The sequence below is a fragment of the Typopeltis vanoorti genome, chromosome 12, assembly GCF_054136105.1.
Source record: "Typopeltis vanoorti isolate ZY-2024b chromosome 12, IOZ_Tvanoo_1.0, whole genome shotgun sequence".
Taxonomy (NCBI): domain Eukaryota; kingdom Metazoa; phylum Arthropoda; class Arachnida; order Uropygi; family Thelyphonidae; genus Typopeltis; species Typopeltis vanoorti.
In genome coordinates this window covers 84,624,385-84,648,587 of record NC_143560.1, presented here as the reverse complement: position 1 = coordinate 84,648,587, position 24,203 = coordinate 84,624,385, and the positions used below count along the sequence as shown (strand labels likewise).

Genomic DNA, 24,203 nt, shown 5'->3' with positions numbered 1-24,203 from the left:
AGAATCCAAAAAATCACTGCCTCACTACTAAAATACAAAATAAACACATTTAATAAAACAAAAACAATATATATACATATACACTTCAAACAATTTCACATAACTATAACTACAGAATTAATTGGATCCAAGGCCTTTCAAAAATAAACTTATGCTTAAGACTGGACTAAACACTGTTTTCACAATGACTAAATGTTCATAGCCAGTTTCTCTGTCTGTTAAGGCCCATTTTCAAAGATATATGACTTTATTTTTCATAGGATCCTTTCTCATCACTCATGTAGCACACATTAATTCTTCCTGACTCAATTCTGCCTTTGTTTCAGTAGAAATAAGTTAGATCCGGCGTTCTTAAGACAGATGAATCTTCCCAATTAGCGTATCCACGAACATTCCTTTAGAACATAAATAGCAATTTCTTCTTTTATTCACTAATGCTTATTGACAGTCTTAACTCTTCCACTTTAAAAAAACTCACAGTTCTATGATTCCCTTTTCGGAATCTACTACTAATCTTCCAATTAGCGTTTCCTTGAATATTCCTTTTAAAACATCTATAGCAATATTTTCTTTTATTTATCAATACTTATTCCACTTTGAAACTTCATAGTTCCAAGATTCCTCTTTCGGAATATACTATTAATTTTCTTCCGAATGTCACATAAAAAACTTAATTTCCTCCCAATCTAAATGTCTGCCAGCTTGTGTTCTTATTTCCTCTGAATGCTGGCTTGTTTACACCTGTTACTCTGATACCGACCGCTCTCCTTGTCAGCTGTCAATCACACATCAAACTTCTCGGCGAGCATGTGCACTCCTTGAAACTGGTAAGCAAGAAACTAAATACAATGGCTGACACGGTGTCTCCGTTAGCGACAAGAGAATGTCTTCATAAAACACAACTTAATATTTTAAACTACTATAAAATTTTTTAAAGTAACACAACTATTCAAATCTAATAAGTACATAAATTTTTTTAAATGCTTTACATTTCATTTTAACAAAATAATTTCAATAATGGGCACATCGCAAGTGCCTACAATGCATGTTATGAAACCAAAACTAATAAACAGACTAACATAAACAATACGTAAATATATACAGAATTTTAAATTATGATTATTTTTACAATAGCATTTACTGCAGTGGAAGAGAATGCTCTAGGAAGCTGTCTCATGTTAAAGAAATTTATAACGAGAACATACAATACTGTATAGGTTATTTGGTATGGTGACTATATTTAAAATAAAACATGCTATTGATGAGCGAATTATAACTTCGAGTTTTCCTGGAGCGAAAATTAAGAATATAAAGGAAACAATTCAAAAACAGAAAAGAAAAGTAAATGATATCGTAATTGTAGTAGGTACTAATGACTTAAGTAGTGATAAGTTCAGTATGAGAGAGAACACGAGAGGGTTGTTGGAAGAGGCAAGTGTAAGGAAATGAAAATCATCAGTATTTTACCTTGATATGATAAAAATGAATAAAGAATAACAACTATAATGGCAAACAATTCAATGCATAGACTGAAGAAGGAATGAATGAGAGTTTTTGGATGTGTGGAGTGAGTTTGAGGGAAGACTGGATTTGTATAAGAGGGACAGCCCACACCTGAATGCATTTGGTATCAGGAGTCTAGAAAAATTATAACTGGTATGACACCAAACACACAGTCAGGAAAACTAAATTATAAAAAGAGGATTGGTGAAAATGTGAGTGTAAGAGCAACAATAATGTTATATGACTGTGTTGATGAAGGAAATGGGCTTTATCATGGAAATGTTCACGAGGAGAGAACGATTCTGACTTTGTGTTCGTCCAGTTCAGACCCATCAAATGTGTGAAAAGATGTCTACATATATAAGGCGCTAGAAAAGAATAGAGATCTGCAAGTTGTCCAACTGTGTCATGCAGACAAACAAAAGAACATGCAAGTAGATTATTATGTCTGTACACAAATGCTAGGAGTATCAGAAACAAGGGGGTAGAGTTTGTTGCCTTAGTCAATATGTTGGAACCTCAGATTGCAGGCATTAGTCAGACCTGGCTATCAGAATCAGACATACTAACTGCTATTGAGTGTAAATGTACACTATTTTTTAGGAGGGATAGAAAGGATTGGATAGAGAGACAGCCTATGTAGCTCAGTGAATGTGGCATTCACACACCACAGCACTTGGCCACACGAAGGAGGACTTGGTTTCAAATCTAGTCAGCAATTAGAGGAAATTTTTCCAAGCCTTTTTTTGACTGGTTCCTGAGTTAGTCAATCTCTGGCATGGGCAAGTAGATTTTGTTTCCTGAAAACTCCACTTTTTCATCCCATAAACTCAAGAAAATCAACCATAGAACCCACACTATTTCAGACATTAAATATATTGTGTTAAGGACCACGAGATGGCGGCACTTGTTGAGCCATCTCTTCACTGTGTGCTGCTTAATTAGTGATAGCCTTGGGCCAGCTATCTCTGATTGGGTACCAGTGGACTGCCCACTCAGTCTCCAAAAGTTCGACAGGGCTAAAATGGCCTCGTCTACTCTCTATACAGGAATAAACAAAGTTGATTGATTTTTTTTTTAGAGAGGATAGAAGAGGAGGGGGCATGATGCGAATATCAGATGACTTCAATCCAGTTAGAGTTGAGATCTATGATTATAGTACCACTACTAACAGTATTTCATGTGGCAGTGAGTTTGAAACCGTCTGGTGTGAGGTGGAATCTAACAAGATCAACTACATAGTGGGGTGTTGTTACAGACCTGGTGAATCATTTGCTAGTGATGAAGAAATGCATCACTAAATAAAAGAGATGAGCATGAAGAGGGTAGCAGTAGAATCTCATGAGAAAAATGAAAATGAATTTCTTGAGCTGTTGCAGGAAAACATCCTCAGACAGCATGTGACAGAAGGAACTTGAGATCAAAGAGTGTTGGATTTGATTATAGTGCAGAGGCGTAGCTAGGGAGAAGCAGAGGGGGCAATTCGCCCAGGGCGGCACTTTGAACCTTTTTTGAACTTTTGCAGTTAATTCTAAAATACGGTCTCGAGAACTCATTTCCAAATATTGTAATACTACTGAGAATTTTCCTCACAATTGCTGTAAGCGTTGCTAGTTGTGAGGAGTTTTTCTAAATTAAAATTGATTATGAATTACCTACATTACTATGAAATAGACTTTGAAAATGTCATCAACGATTTTGCTAACAGAAAAGAAAGAAAAATAACATTTTAGATTGTTGTATTTCAAAAATAAACGTAGTGTTTTAATTTCTTTCCCTATAAGTCATTTTGACTTTTTGTAGTATTTTTGGTATGTACTGTGAGGGACGGCAAACTCAGGGACCGCTCCTGGCAGCAAAAGCTCTAGATGCACCACTGTTATAGTGTCAGGACGTTTCACTTAAAGATCTAACTATTCTGCCTCTGGTTGGTGACAGTGATCATGCAGTACTAATTTGGGAAGTGATTAAGTTTATGAATGTTCCATTCAGAAAAGGTTACATGCTGAACTACAAAGCAGGAAATTATGACCAACTGAGGAAGACTCTCATCCAGCAACCGATGGATGAGAAGAATATCGACATTGCACGGGAAGCATTTAAACAATACTTAAATGATGGGATATCAGAATGTGTCCCGAGAGTTTGAAGAATGAATAGGATAGGAGTCAAATTGATGTGTAATCATATTAAGCAAGAGATTCATAGGAAAAGGATGATGTGGAAGGAATACTACCGTATACATAAAGATGATGTCTGTTATGAAAATTATAAGCTGCAGGCGAATAGTCACAACTGTTGTATGGAGAGCAAAGTCTGAGTATGAAAAGAAACTGACTCTGCGTGCTAAAGACATCCACAAGAATTCTATTGATATGCTGCAAGTAAAAGAAAGAAGGAATATGAAAGAACAACTCTTCTAAATACAGATGGTGTGACGGTTACAGATGCAGAAGAGGTTGTTCAACTAATCAGTACCAATTTTGTTAAATGCTATCAACCTGGTTTACACGACTATGATCTCACTGCTACCTCTTCACTGCAAGAAGAAACTCAGGCATATGGGGACAAGGTATTAGAACTGTTGAGCAAATTGAATGAGAATTCAGCAATAGGGATTCATAGGATATCAGCACGTGCTAAAAGAGTGTTCAGCTGAACTGGCTATTCCTTTGACCAGGCTGTTTATTATGAGTCTTAGAACAGGGAAGATTCTGACGGAATGGAAAGTGTATGGTAATTGCATTGCACAAGGGTGATGCAATGACCGATGTATCCAACTACCAACCAATTCGTATCTCAGGAGTGGTGGTGGTGAAGATTTGGGAAAAATTGGTTAGGGCTCATATTCAGAAATGGATTGACAGTGAATCTCTACTTTGTAATGAGCAACATGTTTTAGCAACTTGCTCATGTTCTATAACAATGTTACCATTAAACTAGACAAGGAGAATGGATACACCACAATACTGTTGGATTTTGCTAAGGCTTTTGACAGAATACAGCATGGGAAACTGTTGCATAAATTGGAGAATAGGGGTTTGGGTTATAGAATAATAGCATGGATAAGAGGACAGCTGCCTGACAGATATCAAAAAGTGGTATATAGGGGATGTGAGTCTGCAAACTTTAATGAATGAGAATGAGGAGGAGCATGGGGCAACTCTGAGGTTTACCAGCGCCACCATCTCTTTACATGGCATATGGAGTGCAGATAGTTAAAAGGACTTCAAACAGCTTGGGCTTACGCAGAAGGATATAAAAGTCCTTTCCTTGAGGGGCCCTACAGGGCAAACTGATAGCATGGCATTGCCACCAGAGAATGACTACAATGATAACTAGAACAGGCAAAGGGTAAAACACTTGTAAAGGCTTAGGCCTATATCAAGTCTGGACATGATGTAAGGGTAGTACTGCCCATAACCAGTACAAAGATTAATAATAATAAAAAATAAAAAATAAAAAAACAGTAGTGTACCCCAAAGGATCACTGCTTGGCACTGTTATTCAATCTGTACATGAATGATATTGGGAAGGATTTGATAAGTGACATACAGCTATTTGCTGATGATGTAAAGATAGAAAGGTCAATCAGGAATGCTGCTGATATGAAGTAGAATGATTTGAATAGGCTGAAATTGTGGGCATGGGAAAATGGATGTCAATTCAATGTCATTAAATGTAAAGTCATCCACTTCGACGTGATTAGATATCCAATGTCATATTATATTGGTGGGATTATGCTAGAAGAAACTGATTAGACTAGCAATCTTGGAATGTTAGCAGATAGGAAGTTGTAGTTCTGGGGCCATGTAGCAAAGATTGTGAATACAACTCAAAAGATAATTACAATGCTGAAATGAATGTTCACAAGTAAAGATAAGGATGCCATTTTGCCTCTACAAGGACTTGATAAAACCTCACTTGGACTATTGTGTGCAGGTCTGGTCTCCATTGTGATTCTGATACAGTGGAGAGAGAGAGCGCAAAGGAGAGTGTTAAAAATGATATCAAGATTATGGAACATTGATTATGAAGACAGATTGAGAATTTGTATTCTGCAGACACTAACAAACAGGAGAAAGAGGAGTGATATGATTGAAACTTACAAACTTCTGAAAGGGTTATACCAAATTTCAATAAGTGGAATTTTTCATGTTATGGAGGATGAGGAAAGGATGCAAGGGCATCCATGGAAATTGAGAACGAATGCTGTCAGGAAGATTAGGGCTAGATATTTCTCTAATAGAGTAGTGTGTGATTGGAATGGATTGCCTTTGGATGTTGTGTGTGCAAGCAGCATGAATGAATTGAAGAATAAGTATAACAGCTGGTGCATGTATTATGTGGCCTCCCTGGAGGTCTCTTGTAATAATAATAATAATAATCTAAATTAGACATCAAACAACTACTAGAAAGCCTGCCTCTCAACACAATTCACCTCCTCGTACCTGGTACAGCAAAGTAATGGAAATGTTCATCTTTGGATGTTATTTTCCAGCTGACTTCTTAGATTCCTCTTCTTTAAAGTGACTAAGTTATTCTCATGCTGTTGTACAATGGTTTTTGAAAATCTATGTTTATTAGACTCTCTGGTGTTGTCATCGATGAATAAAGGATAAGAAATTAGTGAGAGAAAAAATGAAGGTAAGTGATTAAATATCCCTGGGATACTCTTAATATTAGTGAGAGGCCAGAAGAAAGAGGAACATCCCATGACAGTGACTAACTAGAAGAAACATTGGTTACCAATTATAATGAAAAGGAAGGTAGACCTAAGTAAGGTAATTTGATAAGAAAGCCTCAGTGTTACACTCTCAATGTATCAAATACCCTAGAAACACATTAGTGTCCAAGAGCTAAGGACGAACTACATTTTTACCTATAAATGAAAAAATTCATGACTACAGCCAAATGTGGAGATATATTGCCAGAATACTAATAAATTATGTTACACAAAAAATGTGTTATAAATTTCATACAAATTGCAATATGTTTGGCAAAAGTTACAAATTTCCTAAGGATGTAGTTAAGGAATTAATGTCCAGTGCTTACATAAAATTATGCAGAGAGACATTTCAGCATGGAATAGTCCACCCTGAACTGCTATGCAGCTCTCAAGTATTGTACCATGCTTAGCACCAAGTGACTTAGCAGTTCTTCAGACAAATTGGTCCACTCCTCCATCAGAGCAAAGATAAGGCCTTGTTTGTTTTCTGAAAGTGAATTTCGAGCAGCACTGCATCCCAACCTTGTTCTATAGGATCTGGGGAGTGTTCTGGCCACTCAATTTGATCAACATCCTCGGTCTTCAGAAGTATCTCGATTGTTTGTGTACATGTATCGCATTGTCATGCATAAAAATGAATTCTTTGCCTTAAGCACCACAGAACAATTGAACAATAGCTCAGTGTGTGTCCATTAACCATAATGTCTCCTCACACCATGACCCTGGGACCACCATATCTATCCCTTTCAAGAACATTCTTGCAATGGTAAGGATTACCAGCATTCCAGTTTCACACAAGATCAAGTGTGGTCTAGAATCAAAGGAATTGACTCATCTGTAAAAATTACATTAGCCCACTTGTATCTTGTCCAATTTTTATGGATACAACATCATTAAAAATGTGCTTTACGATGAGCTGTGAAGGGACAAACAGACTACAGGCCTTCAGGTATAAGCCTACTTGTTGCAGAGTCATGCCACAGTTTGTCGAGATATTCAGTTACCTGTTCTTGAATGGAGCCGACTTGCAAGATGTACCTGCTGTGGTGTATCGATTATGTTTTGCTGTTATGTTATAATCAAAAATCTGTCTTCATGCTGCATGGTACAGCAAGGGCGACTGCTTAACAAACATGTGGAACACATTCCATTGGTTTGAAATGCTGACCAGAGCCTGGATACAATGCTATGTGAGGTTCCAAGCTCTCAGGCAATATCAGTAATTCTGTGGCCTTCCAATAATTCTTTCCTGAAGGAAATCTAGATGATGTCTTTGAGACATTACAAGGCATCCAAGTCTGCAACTTTATTCTTTCATGACAAGAGCTTCCGTCAAACACAATTCGCTTATTGCAGCCTTTTGCCTTTTATCTGTTGAATGCTACCACATGACTTCTTTGAATGTAATTCAAAAATATGAACATGTACCCGCTTTCTACTCAAAATCGTCAGTTTTACAAACTGCCACAAGCTAATTCACCTGGATTCTCAGTTGTCATCTTCAGAAATGGCATTCATCCTTAGACTTTGGACACCAGTAAATGAAGACTAACAGCACAGGTCTCTAAACCTCTCTGTGACCAGTGTTCAGAGGAGTGTGATGTAGCTAATGCATTGATCTTAAGTGGCAGAATCCATACCAGAAATCAATGATTAACTGATGTATCACCTGGTAGAATTGACTGCTAACGACCTTCTATTACTGTAGGGAGCCAAGGTGAGGGCAACAGACTGATAGCTTGACAGCAGAATTATCTCCCGTATTTCGAATAAGTTAAACATAGATCTGCTCCTATGTTGTATGCCAGCTGAATACAAAAGTGAATATGAAGGGTGTTAGTTTCAGAAAGAATAAAGGATGGATGCTGGGAGTTGGAGGGGGGGTGGTAACATCAAGACAGTGGCTTTTTGGTATTAGTATCTAAGATATATAAGAATCCTCTATTCTTTTTGGCAAAAAAAGTCAAAGGAAACATGTAATGCATTTTTTTGGTATGGTAGGAGGTGATTTATGAGGAGCTGATGTAGAATCCAATCATTACTTAGTGAATCTGACAGACAAGCTTAGATGCTGGATGCTATTCATAATAAATATAGAACAGAACATCCACAATCTTCCACCTTCAATAGCCAATAATGTATATTTAGACACAGCAAGCAACCTAAACAAATCAAAACCACCTGAAAGTATTACACCCAGCTGTTCAAAGTAGGGAAATATGAAGAACTGAAAGAACAAGTAAGGAAAAAAAGAAGTGAGGATCCGAGTCAGTGAAATCAGACGGAAGGATAGGCAATTACTGGAGTGGCAACTACAGAATTATCTATAGTGGAAGAGAGAAAGGACAAAATAGTGCGAGTTTGTTACTAAGAAAAGATTGGGGAGATGGAAAAAAATTCTACTAGAAGGATAGAATATTGATAACCTTAACAGCAATGCCAGTGGATCTTGTCATAATTCAAATGTACATACCAACACTAATTCAGATGATTATGAGACAGATGATGCACATGAGCAACTAGAAGAAATAATAACATCAGTTAATTATAATGGGCAACATTAATGCAGCAGATGGAAAGCACAATGAATGCATAGAAACTGAACAATGTGGACTGTTCTGGAAGAATGCAAGAGGAGAAAGATGAAGATTTCTGGAAACAACGTGGCTTTATTATTGATAACATGCTCAGAACAAAGATACTATATGTGGAAATCATCAAGAGATGGTGGATGATAGTAGATTGACTACATATTAATAAAGAAAAGATATAAAACCCAACTAAAGTCATGTTACAGCTAATCAGGAGATAAACGGTGATCATTCGCTTTACTTTATCCATGTGTTAAGGCTAAAGTGCTGGGGAAAACTCATGATAAAAGTTTTATGAAGTGAAACAGCACTAGGAAACGATTAAAAATAGTATTTAATATTTAATGCTTCCAATATGTCATCTCAGTTATAGAGACATTGTCAGGGAGTACAAAATGAGGCTTGTACCACACACAAAGGCAGCACAAGACCAACTGAAACACATGAAGGAAAGAACTAGGAATTTTGATAACGAGGTCCATTTGCTCTGCTGTGAACAGATTGCAGCTACACACCGTTATTGCTGCTATCAACGCAGCCAACAGCTCGTTACAGTGTGAGCTCTCAACGATTCTACACGGAACTGTATACTATTCTCCTTAATATTTCAGAAGCTTCAGCTCAAAAAGAATTCCTGAAAATAAACAACAGACATAGCAATAAGTACAACAGACTTTTGGATTCTAAAATCATTCCTCAAGTACAACCTTCTCATACTGTAGTTAACTTGTCAAAAAGGCTTAACGAAGCTGCCGTCAGCAGCCTAAGTTTCAGCAACAATTTTGCTGTTGCACCTCAGCAAGTACCAACACTAGACCTAATGTGTAATGTCAAATGTGGCATCTGTAACTTAGCTCCTGAGATAGCTAATAACATTAGGCTTGATGTCACCAGTTCACTTTCTAGATCTTTGCCTTCCAAAAGAAATCTATCTCCCTGCCAGAAAAGATAACATCATAGTCATCACTAGGTCTGACAAGGGATAAGAAAATGGATATCATTCTTAGAGACCTTTCTACCTACAGACCTTTAGAATATGATCCCACTAAATTGCAAATCAAGAAATTAAAATGCCTACTCAGTTTTTTCCTGGCCTCCTGACATTCCCCCCCCCCCCCCGATATATGGCTTCCCTAAGATTCATAAACCCAATTTCCCTCTAAGACCCATAGTAGATACTACTGATTCTCCCTGCTATAAATTAATCAAACAGCAAACTCTCTTGCCTTTCCTTTCCTTACTGGTCATACCACATCATACATAAAAAATTCTTCCTATTTTAAAACCCACCATTGAAAATATAATTGTTAATAACACAGTCATCCCTCGACTTACGTCCGTGATCCCATAAGGAAATAAATAACATTTTCGACTATATTCAAGCAAACGTAAAGTAAAAGATTCTCATTTAGCAACAATGCATCATGCGCAGTGGCAACAGCGATTCAGCGGCAACCTCCCTCGGCAGTCGGCAATGTCTTCAACAGTTCCTCTGTTGATTGTGTTTGAGAAATAGGCTATTGGTGTATTTATCATTAAATATTTCGCGATACTTTGTGCAACATGGTCCCTGCATGCTCAAACAAAAAAACCTAGTGAAGAATCACAGAAAAAGAGACAAGTAATTGATCTTGAAACAAAGTTGCAAGTTATAAAGCAACATGAAGCTGGTAAGCCTGCCAGTGTGATCAATGACTTCAGATGGTCTCATTATACAGTGATGACCATTTTGAAAAATAAGGATAAAATCATAGACGCTGTGAAAGAATCTACTTCCATTAAACTGACAATAGTGACGAAGCAACGATAAGGTCCTATCGGTGATATGGAAAAGCTACTTGCGTCGAGAATAGAGGACCTGAACCAAAAGAGCATACCCCTTAGCACTATGACCATAACAGCTAAGGCACTAAGTCTCTTCAACATACTGAAGGAGAAGGTAGGACCCGATTACGACTATAAATTCAACGCTTCTTCCAGTTGGTTCATTAGATTCAAGCAGCATTTTGCACTGCTTAATATGAAAATGCATGGCGAATCTGCAAGTGCTGATGAGAAGGCTAAGGAGTTTGTGGAGAAATTGAATAAAATTATTATGGAGGAAGATTATTTGCTCCAGCAAATAATTATTTAATATGGAGGAGACCTCCTTGTGTCAGAAAAAAAATGACCAAGCGGACATTCATCCATAAAAAACTAAAATGTATGCCTGGTTTCAAAGCTCTTGAAGACTGTATTACGATTCCGTTAGGGGGTAATATGGCTGGATATGAACTGAAACCATTTGTGATATGCACAGTGAGAATCCATGAGCCTTCAAAAGCATTAGGAAGCATACTCTTCCAGTTCATTAGCAGATATAAGAAGTCATGGATGACTCAAAAATTGTTTCAGATACCTTAACTGTTATGCGAGTGAAATGGAAGACTATTGTGTGAAAGAAAATGTAGAATTTAAAATTTTATTAATTCTAGATAATGCTCCAGATCATCAATCTTATATCTGTGATCGTCACCAAGTTCAAGGTCATATTTCTCCCTCTAAACTATTTCACTGATCCAACTGATGGAACAGGGAGTTCTTGCAGTGTTTAAGGCTTATTATCGATGAAGAACTTTTTCACAAGCCATTTCCGCCTCTGAAAGAAATGATCAAACTCATGCAATTCTGAAAAGCATTCAATATTTATCATGCTATTAAAAATATTGCTGTGGCTTTGGATGAGGTGACCTCTCAATGTATGGGTGGCATATGGAAAAAGATATTACAAAAGATTTGTGAATGATTTCGGAAGTTTTCAAAGAAATGAAAACCTATAGTGAGCCTAGCAAACAATCTGAATATCAAAGTGAATGATGAAGACATAGTTTAACTCATAGAAAATGCCCCCTGAAGAGTTGACAAATGAAGAATTGGTCGAACTGGAGGAACATGTTGCAGCAGATGAAGAATGAGGAAAAGAGAAACAAGAAGAGGTAGTTAAACAATTTACAGTGAAGTCTTGCAGAAATGTTCTCTGCAGTTAGCAACATTCTCAAAATGGCTGAAGACATGGATCCCAATTTTGAAGGCTACTACTTATTAGTAGAAACTAAAGTATATGATGTGTTTGCTTGCTATAAACAAATTTGATGAAAAGAAGAGGAATAAGAAAAGCACATTGGACATTTTCATCGAAAAAAAAAGTTTACACCAGAAAAGCCACAGCCACCTGGTTCTTCACATAGGGAAGGTAACGAAGATGTGATTGTGGAGAAAGATTTGGGTGATTTATCCTGTTTTATACTGGCAGTAATGCGCAGTATCGTTTTATAAGGTTTAAAAAAATTAAAATGACAGTATACTTATTACGGTCGAGTCCCTAACCCCTATAACTCTGTTGATGTTAATGTATTAACTTGCATCCGGCCAACATAGGTCCTGCCAAATGGAATGGAACCTGGACGTAAGTCAGGGGATGACTGTACTGATATCCTAGTGAGCTTTGACATCATTGTTCACTAACATTCCCTTAAATAACACCTTATTGCTTTTAAAAAAAGTTTTTACCCTTGATATCACTGACCTCTTTTCCTTTGCTATCCATTCCGGTTATTTCTATTGGAAGAAAAAAACAAATTATAAACAGATAGAGGATACCTCTATTGGTCTCCCCTCTAACCATCCTTTGCCAATTTTTTTATGAATGATTTGGAAAAACATGCTCTTGACTCAGCCCATCTCAAATCTCCTATCTGGTTAATGTAGTGCAGATGTCTTTTCTATATGATCTCATGGTCTCAGAGATTCAATTGAAAAAACACCATTATGCTCTATCACAGTAAATTTAGAAGAGAGACTGTTTTTAGAATCTGCTGCTACTCTTAGAAATCAGCCTAATATGGTTGGTTGGATACAACTTCCCAAAATATAGGAACCACTAATACTTTGAGATTCCAGTTTACAACCTAGGATGCCGGCAGGTGTCCACAGAGTGCACCTCATCTAGTTAGGACTCGAGTCTTTCATCCACATGTTTTAGCGAGTTTTGTGCTGCAGTTGTGTGTGTGTTACTTCTCATTTTGTACTCCTGATTTCCTGGTGAAACAGCACTAGGTATGTTTCCTAGTGCTGTGCTGTTTCGCACCATTAAACTTTTATCATGACTTACTTCATTTGTTATTACAAAATATGGAAAAAAAGAATATTGAACTACTGAAGACCTCAGATATAAAATGAATTTTATCAAATGAGATACTTAATTTAATAGAATTTAATAATTTAATGAAATAAATTAAGGAAAAAGAAGACTACAGAAGATAAGGAATAACATCAGAGATATGATTAAGAAAGACTGTAAAAAAAGGCAAAGGAAAACTAGATAGAATAAATATGTAAAGTTCATCATATATTGAAAACAGTAGATGACAAGTGAATAATTACACACACACACACCAGCAATCCCAAAAACAGAATAGTACAAGACAAAAAGAAGAAATATTCTTCCAATTTATACCAGCTACAAACATGTGAGTTGTTACATGGCATGATACACCTTGAACATGGGGGGTATCGTTGACGTCTTTTCAAGCAGTGTGTGTGTGTATTATTTATATATATATATATATATATATGGGAATAAATTTTTAACTTGGGTATATTGTATATTAGGATAACCAAGCAATTTTATATGCTTGGTTATTTTAGCTCCTAATCCCAAGTATGCAAACAATTAAGTTTGCGCCTGAAACAAAGTTCAAGTCTAAAGATGGTACAACACCAGGGCAACTCATTGTAAAGGTGGTTAAAGCTTTGATCACTATTCTTAGTATTTTCCCATAATGTAAAGCACATCTCACTAGAAGATGTATACTGCAATGCATTATGGGTGGGGTCACTACCCAGACCGGTTTCGACCTTTTTTGAGGTCTCCTCAGTGAGTAGCTAGACCCTAAATACCAAGGTTTTAGTAATACAAAGCCTTATCAACTTTACCTATATAAGTTGCAACAAGGTGTATTAAGTTTTAATAAAAATCTCTGGAGGAGATATTGATGGGAATAAATTTTTAACTTGGGTATATTGTATATTAGGATAACCAAGCAAAAAAATAACCAAGTAAATAACCAAGCATATAAAATTGCTTGGTTATCCTAATATACAATATACCCAAGTTAAAAATTTATTCCCATCAATATCTCCTCCAGAGATTTTTATTAAAACTTAATACACCTTGTTGCAACTTATATAGGTAAAGTTGATAAGGCTTTGTATTACTAAAACCTTGGTATTTAGGGTCTAGCTACTCACTGAGGAGACCTCAAAAAAGGTCGAAACCGGTCTGGGTAGTGACCCCACCCATAATGCATTGCAGTATACATCTTCTAGTGAGATGTGCTTTACATTATGGGAAAATACTAAGAATAGTGATCAAAGCTTTAACCACCTTTACAATGAGTTGCCCTGGTGTTGTACCATCTTTAGACTTGAACTTTGTTTCAGGCGCAAACTTAATTGTTTGCATACTTGGGATTAGGAGCTAAAATAACCAAGCATATAAAATTGCTTGGTTATCCTAATATACAATATACCCAAGTTAAAAATTTATTCCCATCAATATCTCCTCCAGAGATTTTTATTAAAACTTAATACACCTTGTTGCAACTTATATAGGTAAAGTTGATAAGGCTTTGTATTACTAAAACCTTGGTATTTAGGGTCTAGCTACTCACTGAGGAGACCTCAAAAAAGGTCGAAACCGGTCTGGGTAGTGACCCCACCCATAATGCATTGCAGTATACATCTTCTAGTGAGATGTGCTTTACATTATGGGAAAATACTAAGAATAGTGATCAAAGCTTTAACCACCTTTACAATGAGTTGCCCTGGTGTTGTACCATCTTTAGACTTGAACTTTGTTTCAGGCGCAAACTTAATTGTTTGCATACTTGGGATTAGGAGCTAAAATAACCAAGCATATAAAATTGCTTGGTTATCCTAATATATATATATATATATATATATATATATATATAGACTTGGCTTGCAACATTACATCCTATCACACACAATCTACCAATAATTATCTGGACACCTGTTATTTGAAGTTATGGAACATTCCAGGTTTGTTAATAACATAAAAACTGGTATACAGATAGTAGGAATTATTATTTCATTAGAGCAGCTGATTACTGGTGATATATGGAAACACGATGTGAACTCAGTGACTTCAAGAGAGGTATTGTTGTGGGCTGTCACATTGGTGGCATGTCCATACGTGTCATTACACGTCTAGAAAGTGTACACACACACACATATATTTATAAACACATACACTAAGGGACTCAGTCTTTGGCTCGGAAATCCATCCCATCCTCCAGCACTTGCAGTAATACTGAATGGAATGTTAATGACATGAATGCAAAAGTTACATTAATGGAAATTTTGTTGAAAATGCTATGCTTTTCAGTTTAAAAAAAATCACCAAGGAGAGAATTTTATATGAGGATTCTTTGGCAAGGGAAGTACTTAACAAGAGCTACACAAAATCATATTTCCTAGGCACTAAAGATTAAGGATATTAGTGAGTACTGTTGGAACGCGAAGAGTTAAAACAAAAATGGCAATTGTTTTTGCACTCATGAGGTGGAGTACCCAAATATATCCATTTTTTTTTTTTTTTAATTTTATTAGTTGATAATATTGTATTCTAGTCTCCTTCAAAGTACTCTCTATGAGAGAGAGAGAGAGAGAGAGAGAGAGATCAGGCAGGTAGGGAGGGTGGAGAACAAAGCAATGTTGTTTTTTTGTCAAGAACTGTTGTAGAGACAAGGCTGTATCAGATGTTACATTGTCACAGCACAGCAACCAATCTCCACTACTCCACATTTCTGGCCGTTTTCGTCGCACACCATCAAGCAGTTGTCTCAAAACATTAAGATAAAATGTCTGTCTAGAAGGAACAAATTCTTTGTGTACAATTTCCATTCACATCATAAAAACAAATCATATTGTTTTGATGTGCCTTGTTGGGTCTCAATGAATTTGCATGTTTCCATTAGCTTGATGCTTGTTTTGTTTCTGGATAATAATCGTAGCACCAAGACTCAACCCCGAACTTTTGAAAGAAAGTTCTGATCATTAAGAACTTGCTCCCAAAAATCATGGAAAACATTTACAAGATATTTTTTTTTATTTTTTTTAAATCCCCTGTGAGCAAATGAGGCATAAATTTAGCAGATACACGTTTCATTTACAAATCCTCTGTTAAAATTCACAGGCACGAACTCCATGACAAATTTGTCTCTTCAGCAACTTGCTCAATGGTCTTTCAACGATCTTCATTGATTGCCTGGGCATTGTCCTTAAATGCTTGCCGAAGCATAACAATAGTTTCAGCTGCAGTTTTACCCAAAATTTCACACACATTCTCTGTTCCTTGTGGTCAGCCATCACAAAAATCACCAAACCTGCTTGTAAGCACTAACAAAAAAGCAGCCAGAACAACGAACCAATTCACACAGGATGATGCCACTTGCCAGAGTGGTGCAGAAAACTGCACACTCATGATGGCTGGCAGCATCATCATCAACTAGAAAATGCAAGCATGCAAAGTTCAGATCCCTGTTCTTTTTGGGTACTCCCTTGTAAATGGCTTGAAAAATCAAAAGTATGCTATGAAATATATGAAGGCATTATTGAAAGAAGCAGAAGAAAAAAAAAAGAATGAGATAACAGAAGTTATGAGTCCACTGCAGATTGAGGAGGAAGGCCATGACTGTAAATGAGTCAATGCTTAGGTTGTGTAGGGCAGTTTGTAGACATATGGAGCAAATATTTCTCTGGGAGCAAGGAAGTGCCAAGTCAAGAAAGCAATAACTGTCAACATGTGTGTGTGTGGGGGGGGGGGGGGTCCAGGGAAACAGTTGATCTCAATATTTAGTAAATTTAGTGCATGCAATTATTTGTTAATCCTCTGATCAGTAATGGTTCAAAGGTAATATGAAGCATTCCTGCCTGCTTGTTCTAGATTTTTTGTCACAATTTCAACTAGGAACATTTAATCAATAGTTCTTCATTAAATGTTGGTTATCTTCTAGTTCTTCAAGAATCTTATATGATTCTTTTTCCCACAATTTCATTGCAATATATTTTTTGAGATTATGCTCAGTTTATTTCAGACTTAAGATTATGCTGAAACACTTAGTTCCAAGATGTTCTTGATTTCCCATAGCTTAATTTCTCTTGGTATAACTGTCTTAACATCAAACTCTGACCAGCTGTAATTTGGATGATCACTAAATTGTTTTTGTTTATGGCTTTTAGGAAAAATTATAACTACATATACTCACTTTTCAATATGATTTATTCTTTTATTTTATTTTTTTGTTTCTGGAATACTATTACCCTTACAGCCTTAAAGCAATGGTAAATATTAAGAGATTTATCCACAAGTGTTCTTGCAACTAAAAACACTTGCACTACAAATTTTATTCCAAAATACATATTTCTTATCAAATTATTTAATCTAATAAGTTTAACATTCTGTTTAGGAAACTTCCTTTTCAAAATATGAAGGAATGACATTTATTGACATGTACTTTAAATTTAGGGATACCATTGATAGTCTAAGATTTCCTTATTATTGACTGCATCAACTTTCTTTTCAAATGATAAATTATTTGTCAGGTCTTCAATGTGACCAAATCTCACTTTCCATGTCAAGCACTCTGATCTACATCAATGTATCTAGATCTTCTTCTGATTTTGTTTTTAATTCAAAAACACCTGTTCTGCTGTTAAATCTTAAACATAAATCTTTAACCTCGTATTCTAATTTTTAACACATAATATGGATAATGCTATATGCCCCTGTGAAGAAGTTACAATCTAATCTAAAATGATGATAAGATCATTTACCCAGTTCATATTTTAAAAAAATCTCTACTTTTCTCTTTAGATTAAAAAAAAAAAGAAGCAAAAAGAAAAATGTCTGTTCTGCATAAAAAATTATACTTACTTCCTAATTTGGGTGCCATTTCATCTTCTGTGGCTGGTACAACAGAAGATGTGATGCTATCTTGACTTTTAATATCATGAGATCCACTCTGATCATTACCAGTCCTATTGAAAGCATAAGCATCTACAAGGGAACATTCCAAAGTCCTATTTCTAGGAGTTGCTTTCTCTTTCACAACATCTGCCCAACATCGACTAACAGGAGGTTGTGTGCAATATTCAGTAACTGGTGTTTCACTTAAAACTGTCCTTTCAAGTTTATCTGAAGACTGAGTCACAGACTGCATGGCAGGAGCATCACCAGAAACACCAACTTGCACTTCTTTAATATCTGTATCTTCAAGGCATGTTTTTTCTGTTTCACCTTCACTTGCACTAATGGAATTTACTAAATGTTCGCAATTAGAACTGTCATTTGCACTATCATCATATGGACTATGGTTTCTATCACATTCCCTAAGGTTAGTGCTAGAAACATTAGAGCTGGATAACACACATGAAGTTTCAATACTATCTGTATTATCAGCTGTTTCTTCTTGGGTATTCTTGTCATTTAGCTGATTATTTTCTTGAGTGGGATGCATAAATGAGGATGTTCCAGGAGGAGAGATGTAACTAGAATAAGGATACACTGGTAAACAAATCATGTGTGGTGAAGGCGTTTGGGAGGTAGTTAAAAGTGGAAATGGCAACTGACTGGAAGGAAATCCTGTTGGAACTGTCATTGGAACTATATGTGTAGGAGTAATGGAGGTTGCAACAATTGGAAGTTCTGCACTTGAGGTATGAGGAGCTGACATAGAATCCTTAGACAGACTTGGAGTTTCATCTTCAGAAGTACCATAATAATTGGTAGGCGGGACTTTTTTCTTATTACGACGAGGATACTGCTTTTCACTATGTGATTTGGTTGTTGTTACTACACTTTGTTCTTTAACATCTGTTGAATCTACTGAAGCAGATATACTGCTAGTTTCAGATGCAGGTGGGAAAGGTGGCTTAGGAAGAGAATGAGATCCTGGAGTTCCTTCGGCACTTCCTGGGTGAGTTAAATGAAACCTATACACTGGTATAAGAGAATAATTAGGAGAAATAAAATATGGAGGAGGATTTGTAAATACAGTGGAATGAGGAATAACTTCAGTAGAGTTGGGAGAACTAATAGCGATATTCTGTGCAGGAGTTGCCACCACTGAAGAAAGTGATGAGGAAGAAAAAGGACTATTTATTACATGTTCTGAAGAGGAAGAATCATTAACTGCTTGTAGATTATCACCACCTTCTGAAACAAAATAAACACTTCATAATTAAATTCATACAATTATAAAAAAGCTTTCACTTCATTATATTCTAAAATTTTCTAAACTTCTATAAATTTAATTATAAAATTAATGTTGGAATTAATATCCAAATACTACGAATAAAGGATCAAGTTTAACTTGAGAAAAGGAAGAGCAATCAGCTTTCATAACATTTAAATACAGAGCATCTAAATAATATTCTTCATACAAATAAGGAAGAAGAGAAAATTGTGTTAATTAATATTACACTAAATTATGCATTATTTAGTCATTACGTAATAATGACTAAAATAACTATTTATGCTAAAAACATAATAAATAACCAATAAACAACACTAACAGATGTCACAGGCATATTCATGTGAAACAGTCTGTTAGATGTTTCTGGATTATTAAGAAAGGCATGTTATGAATTATGTGGAAAGTATGTTCCAGAAGTATAGTTGTCTGTTTTGCAAGACAAAATTTGATTTTCATGTGAAAAATCCATAAACTTCTGCAAGAATAGTTTGAATTAGCATTTATCCCACTTTCTCTCCATGAACTATCAATCATCTAATTTCATGCCTTTACTACTCCTTCATAAATAATTTAAATGGTTTCTACTGATATTGCAACAATTAAGGTCAGGAAAAATAAAGTAAATGATCTCTTGCAATTATAAAAGATGTACATTTGTACATTTTTGGCATTCTCAAATGACACAATTTTAGTAAGCACTTATTCCACTTCCTTTCCATCCACTGAACTATCAATTTCCAATCACTGAACCATTTACTTTCATGTCCTCTACTTGCTCCTCTATAAATACTCTAAACGGTTTCTTCTTCTGCAGCTTGTCCCACTTAAGTAGGGTCGCTGTTTTTAGTGAGTCTCCTCCACATCCTCCTGTCTTGGGCTGTAACCACATCCAAGTTCTTCATCCTCAAGTCCTCCTCCACCAGCTCCATCCATCTCTTCTTTGGCCGCCCGTGCTTTCTCCTCTCATCTGGAGGAAGGATGAGTATGTGGGGAAAAAATTCCCACATACTCGTCCTCCCTCCTCATCACATGACTAAACTATCTCAACCTTGCTTCCTGTATCTTCACTCCTAAGTTCATAACTTTCACTATTCCCCTTACATAGTCATTTCTCAGACGATCCTTTCTGGTCACACCACACATCCACCTAAGCATTCTTATCTCCACTACCTCCATCCTGCTGTTATTTTTCCTCAGGGCCACAGTTTCCATAGCATATGTCATAGCTGGTCTCACTACTGTCCTGCAGATTTTGCCTTTTAGATTGATCGGCACCCTCTTATTGCATAGTACCCCAGCCATCTCTCTCTCTCTCCAGTTCCTCCATCCAGCTTGTATCCTGCATCCCACTTCCTTCTCAGCCTCTCCATCCTCTTTCACTGTTGAACCTAAGTATCTAAAGTCCCTAACCTTCCTGATGACATTTCCTTCCAGCTCCAGATCTGTCTCCTGGCTGCCATCCACTATAATTAACACATATAATCTAAACGGTTTCTATGAGTTTTATTTGTATCACAACTAAAGTCAGGAATCATAAAAATACAATTATAAAAAATTTACATTTCTAGCATTCTCATGACACTATTCATTATCACAATAACTGAACCTAGAGGCATTTGTGATAATACATACTCTACAGTTGATCTCATTTTGGAATTAAAGCTGTCTAAATGAAATTTCTCCACAAAATGTAATGGTTTGTCACAACTGCCATCATGAATGCATAACACCTCTGATTTCGACATTAGTTGTAATGCTACTTTCTTCCATAACGTGACCCACATAAAATGATCAGTAACAGTAGAGGAATCTAATTTTACATTAACACATCATTACATCCTTCAATTCTAAATTAAATTAATATAAGTATATATACATACACAATTATGATAATTACAGAATAATTATACACTAATTATCTGATCACATTGAAAAACTGATTTTTTGTTCTAAGATATGAAGTTCATTAAACTGAAGTAATGAAGTTTTGAAATTTCTGTAGTTATGTCAAAATTCTTGGGAGTTCTAGAATGACATGTTTTCTTCTTCTTTTTCCACATCTTTAACATGTTTTGATACAAGATTTCTCCAAATCATCTTGTTTGGATCACTAATAAACTGATAACATACAGAATACACCCTCTCCCAACCAAGCCAACCACCACCTCTCCTGTAGTGTGGTTTGTTTTCACAAATAGGACTTTTGAGAATACTGTTATCCAAATGCATTTCTTACTGAAACACCACTTTACTTACTGAAGTGGTTGTTGCCATGCTTGATTCTTTGAACAGGGTTTCCAATTTCTCAATCCCCTCCCCTTTCTTAACATTGGTAATGATACTTCACACAAAAACTTTGCTTATATTCAGGTAAAGGATTAAACAATGCAATTTTAATTTACATTGTAACCAAGTGAAAAAAAACTGCTGCTATCACCAATCACTACATGTGTGTCAAAGGAATATCCAAAATGGCATCTAAATTTTTTTTTTTTTGTAATGCTATGTCTGGTGGAGAGGGCAGAGAGAATAGCTCTGCATCAACTTCATCAACATTCATGTCCTAAACATAAACACTAATATATGCACATCAATTGCATGCATGAAAATCTGATCTATTATTTCTCAAAGAAACTCAACTCCCTTCATATGAACAGAATCATGCAGAATGTAGTTTGGATTGTTTTGAGGTGTATAGTAATCAGTCATTAAGAAGCCAGTTTCCTAGTCACACTTTGTTGCATTAATTTGCTACCTTCAATGTTCTAATTTTGATAACCAATGAAAATTCTTTCATTATTTATCTCTCAAAGTTTTTATAGTCTACTAATCTAAACAGCAAAATATCTTCCTGAGAAACTTCAATTTGAATTAAAACTAGCTTCCACTCTTTAGTTTCACAGATCACAGTGGAAGAGATGCCAAAGTATTTACTATAACTCATGTTAGAGGTTTAATGGAATATTAACAACACTGAGAAAGGATTAAAACTAATTTTAATACTTCCAATATTTTGTCTCCATCATAGAGACATCTTTGGGGATTACAAAAACTTTTTGTAACAAGATACACACAAATACAATACAAAGTGAAACTAAAGTCCTATCTAGGTGGTGCATCCTCTATGGGCATTTGCAGGTGGCTTGGGATGTAAAGAGGAATCTCTGATAATTAGAGTTTCCCAAATTTTGGGAAGTTTAATGCAACTGTATTTGTTTAAATTAGGTTGATTCCTGAGTGCAGATGCAGATTCAAAGAATAATCTTTCTTTTTTGAATTTACTAAATGATAAATTTAGTAAATTTACTACCATGCTCCACCATCATACAAAATGATGGAGGGGCATGGTAGTTTTTCAAAAAAGAAAGACTATTCTTTGAATCTGCATCTGCACTCAGGAATCAACCTATTTAAACAAATATGGTTGCATTAAACTTCCCAAAATTTGGGAAACTTTAATTATCAGAGATCCCTCTTTACATCCCAGGCCACCTGCAAATGCCCATAGAGGATGCACCACCTAGATAGGACTTTAGTTTCACTTTGTATTGTATTTGTGTGTGTGTTGTTACAAAAAGTTTTCGTAATCCCCAAAGATGTCTCTGTGACAGAGGCGAAAGATTGGAAGTATTAAAATTAGTTTTAATCCTTTCTCAGTGCTGTTAATATTCCATTAAACCTCTAACATAAATTCTTCACAGCACCTAAGCCTCAACACACGTATTTACTATAACAGGGTTTCCAATTTCTCAATCCCTTTTCCTTTCTTAACACTGGTAATGATACTTCACACACAAACTTTGCTTATGTTCAGGTAAAGGATTAAACAAGAATATATTTTCTTGACAAGTATAATTTACATTGTAACCAAGCTATTCATTCACCAATGAAAATACCAGATAATCCTCAGCCTCCCAACAAGATGAATCTGCTTAACTCTTCTACTATTCACTCCTATCATAACCTTATCCACATTTCCAAAAAATTGTCGTTCAACTAGCCAATCTGAGGCTTGTGTACTTTGGCACATCACTGATAGCAAACTGGAGGATTTATGCAGTTTTATTAATACGAGGATTAATAACAATAGCATCTCTGTAGAAAGCAGTATGAATCTTACAAAGGGCTATTTCATTTCAGCAATCTAGTTACATTTTATAATAGTGAAAACTGTGCTGAACATGGAAACATATAAAACAGTAATTTTTATGAATTTTGAAAGAGCATTTGATAAATGCCAAATGACAAATTGCTATTAGTGGGATCTAGAATAACAGATCTGATATAAGCAACAGACTTGTGAGAATAAATATGTAGTTGGCTAATAATCATCAGCAGATTAAGCACAGAAAATCAGTCTAACCAAGAGTTAACTTCTCTTGGTTAGAAGTAAAATGTAATATGTATAAAATGCTTTCGACACTGTCCCATAAAATACATATTGAAAACTTGACAGAATCTGAAAGCAAAACTTATCTTCTTACATAAAAAGAAACCATTTTCATTATATATAATAATAACAGAGATTACAGTACATATTAGAGACAAATAATAATTTGCAATTTGAATTCAAAATTACATTAATTCTGTAGAATCAAAATTATAATATTTTGATTCTTGGGAGCACATCCAAAAAATTAACAAAAATCCTAACAAAATAAAACCTTACAACCACTTACAGACCACATAAAAAATTGGCATCTCTTAACCACTACATCAAAGACCAGCCACATTCCCAAGACCAGTGGAAGTGAAACATTTTGTGTGTACATACAAAAAATTTAATATATATATATATATAATATTTTGTAAATAATTATTTATAATTTTATAAAAAATGGGGGTGCTTAAGGGTCAAAGCTATATAAATGAGAGGAAACCTCTAGATAGCCTTTAAAGGAATGAGGAGAACCGACCAGGGCTCTTGACCTAATGTCCAATCCTCACCTTCTCGTGGTGCACCTTGTTAGGTATCAACCTGGATACTTAACAAACAAGGATGGGCTGGCAACTTGGGATTTAGCTGACCAAATTGTATTCTTATTGGTTTAAACAAAAATA

At 35.6% G+C, this 24,203-nt stretch overlaps 1 protein-coding gene across 2 annotated transcripts in view; it reads right to left on the bottom strand.

The window, feature by feature from the left end:
- Positions 1-24,203, bottom strand: part of LOC150100951 (ubiquitin carboxyl-terminal hydrolase 10-like) — a 229,365-nt gene that overhangs the window by 151,698 nt on the left and 53,464 nt on the right. The window contains exon 4 of one of the 2 annotated variants that reach the window (XM_090401329.1): positions 17,822-19,102. In XM_090401329.1, the coding sequence (XP_090257455.1) occupies positions 17,822-19,102 (1,281 nt within the window). The remainder of the gene's footprint in view (positions 1-17,821; positions 19,103-24,203) is intronic. The other variant, XM_090401330.1, reaches the window with a different exon arrangement.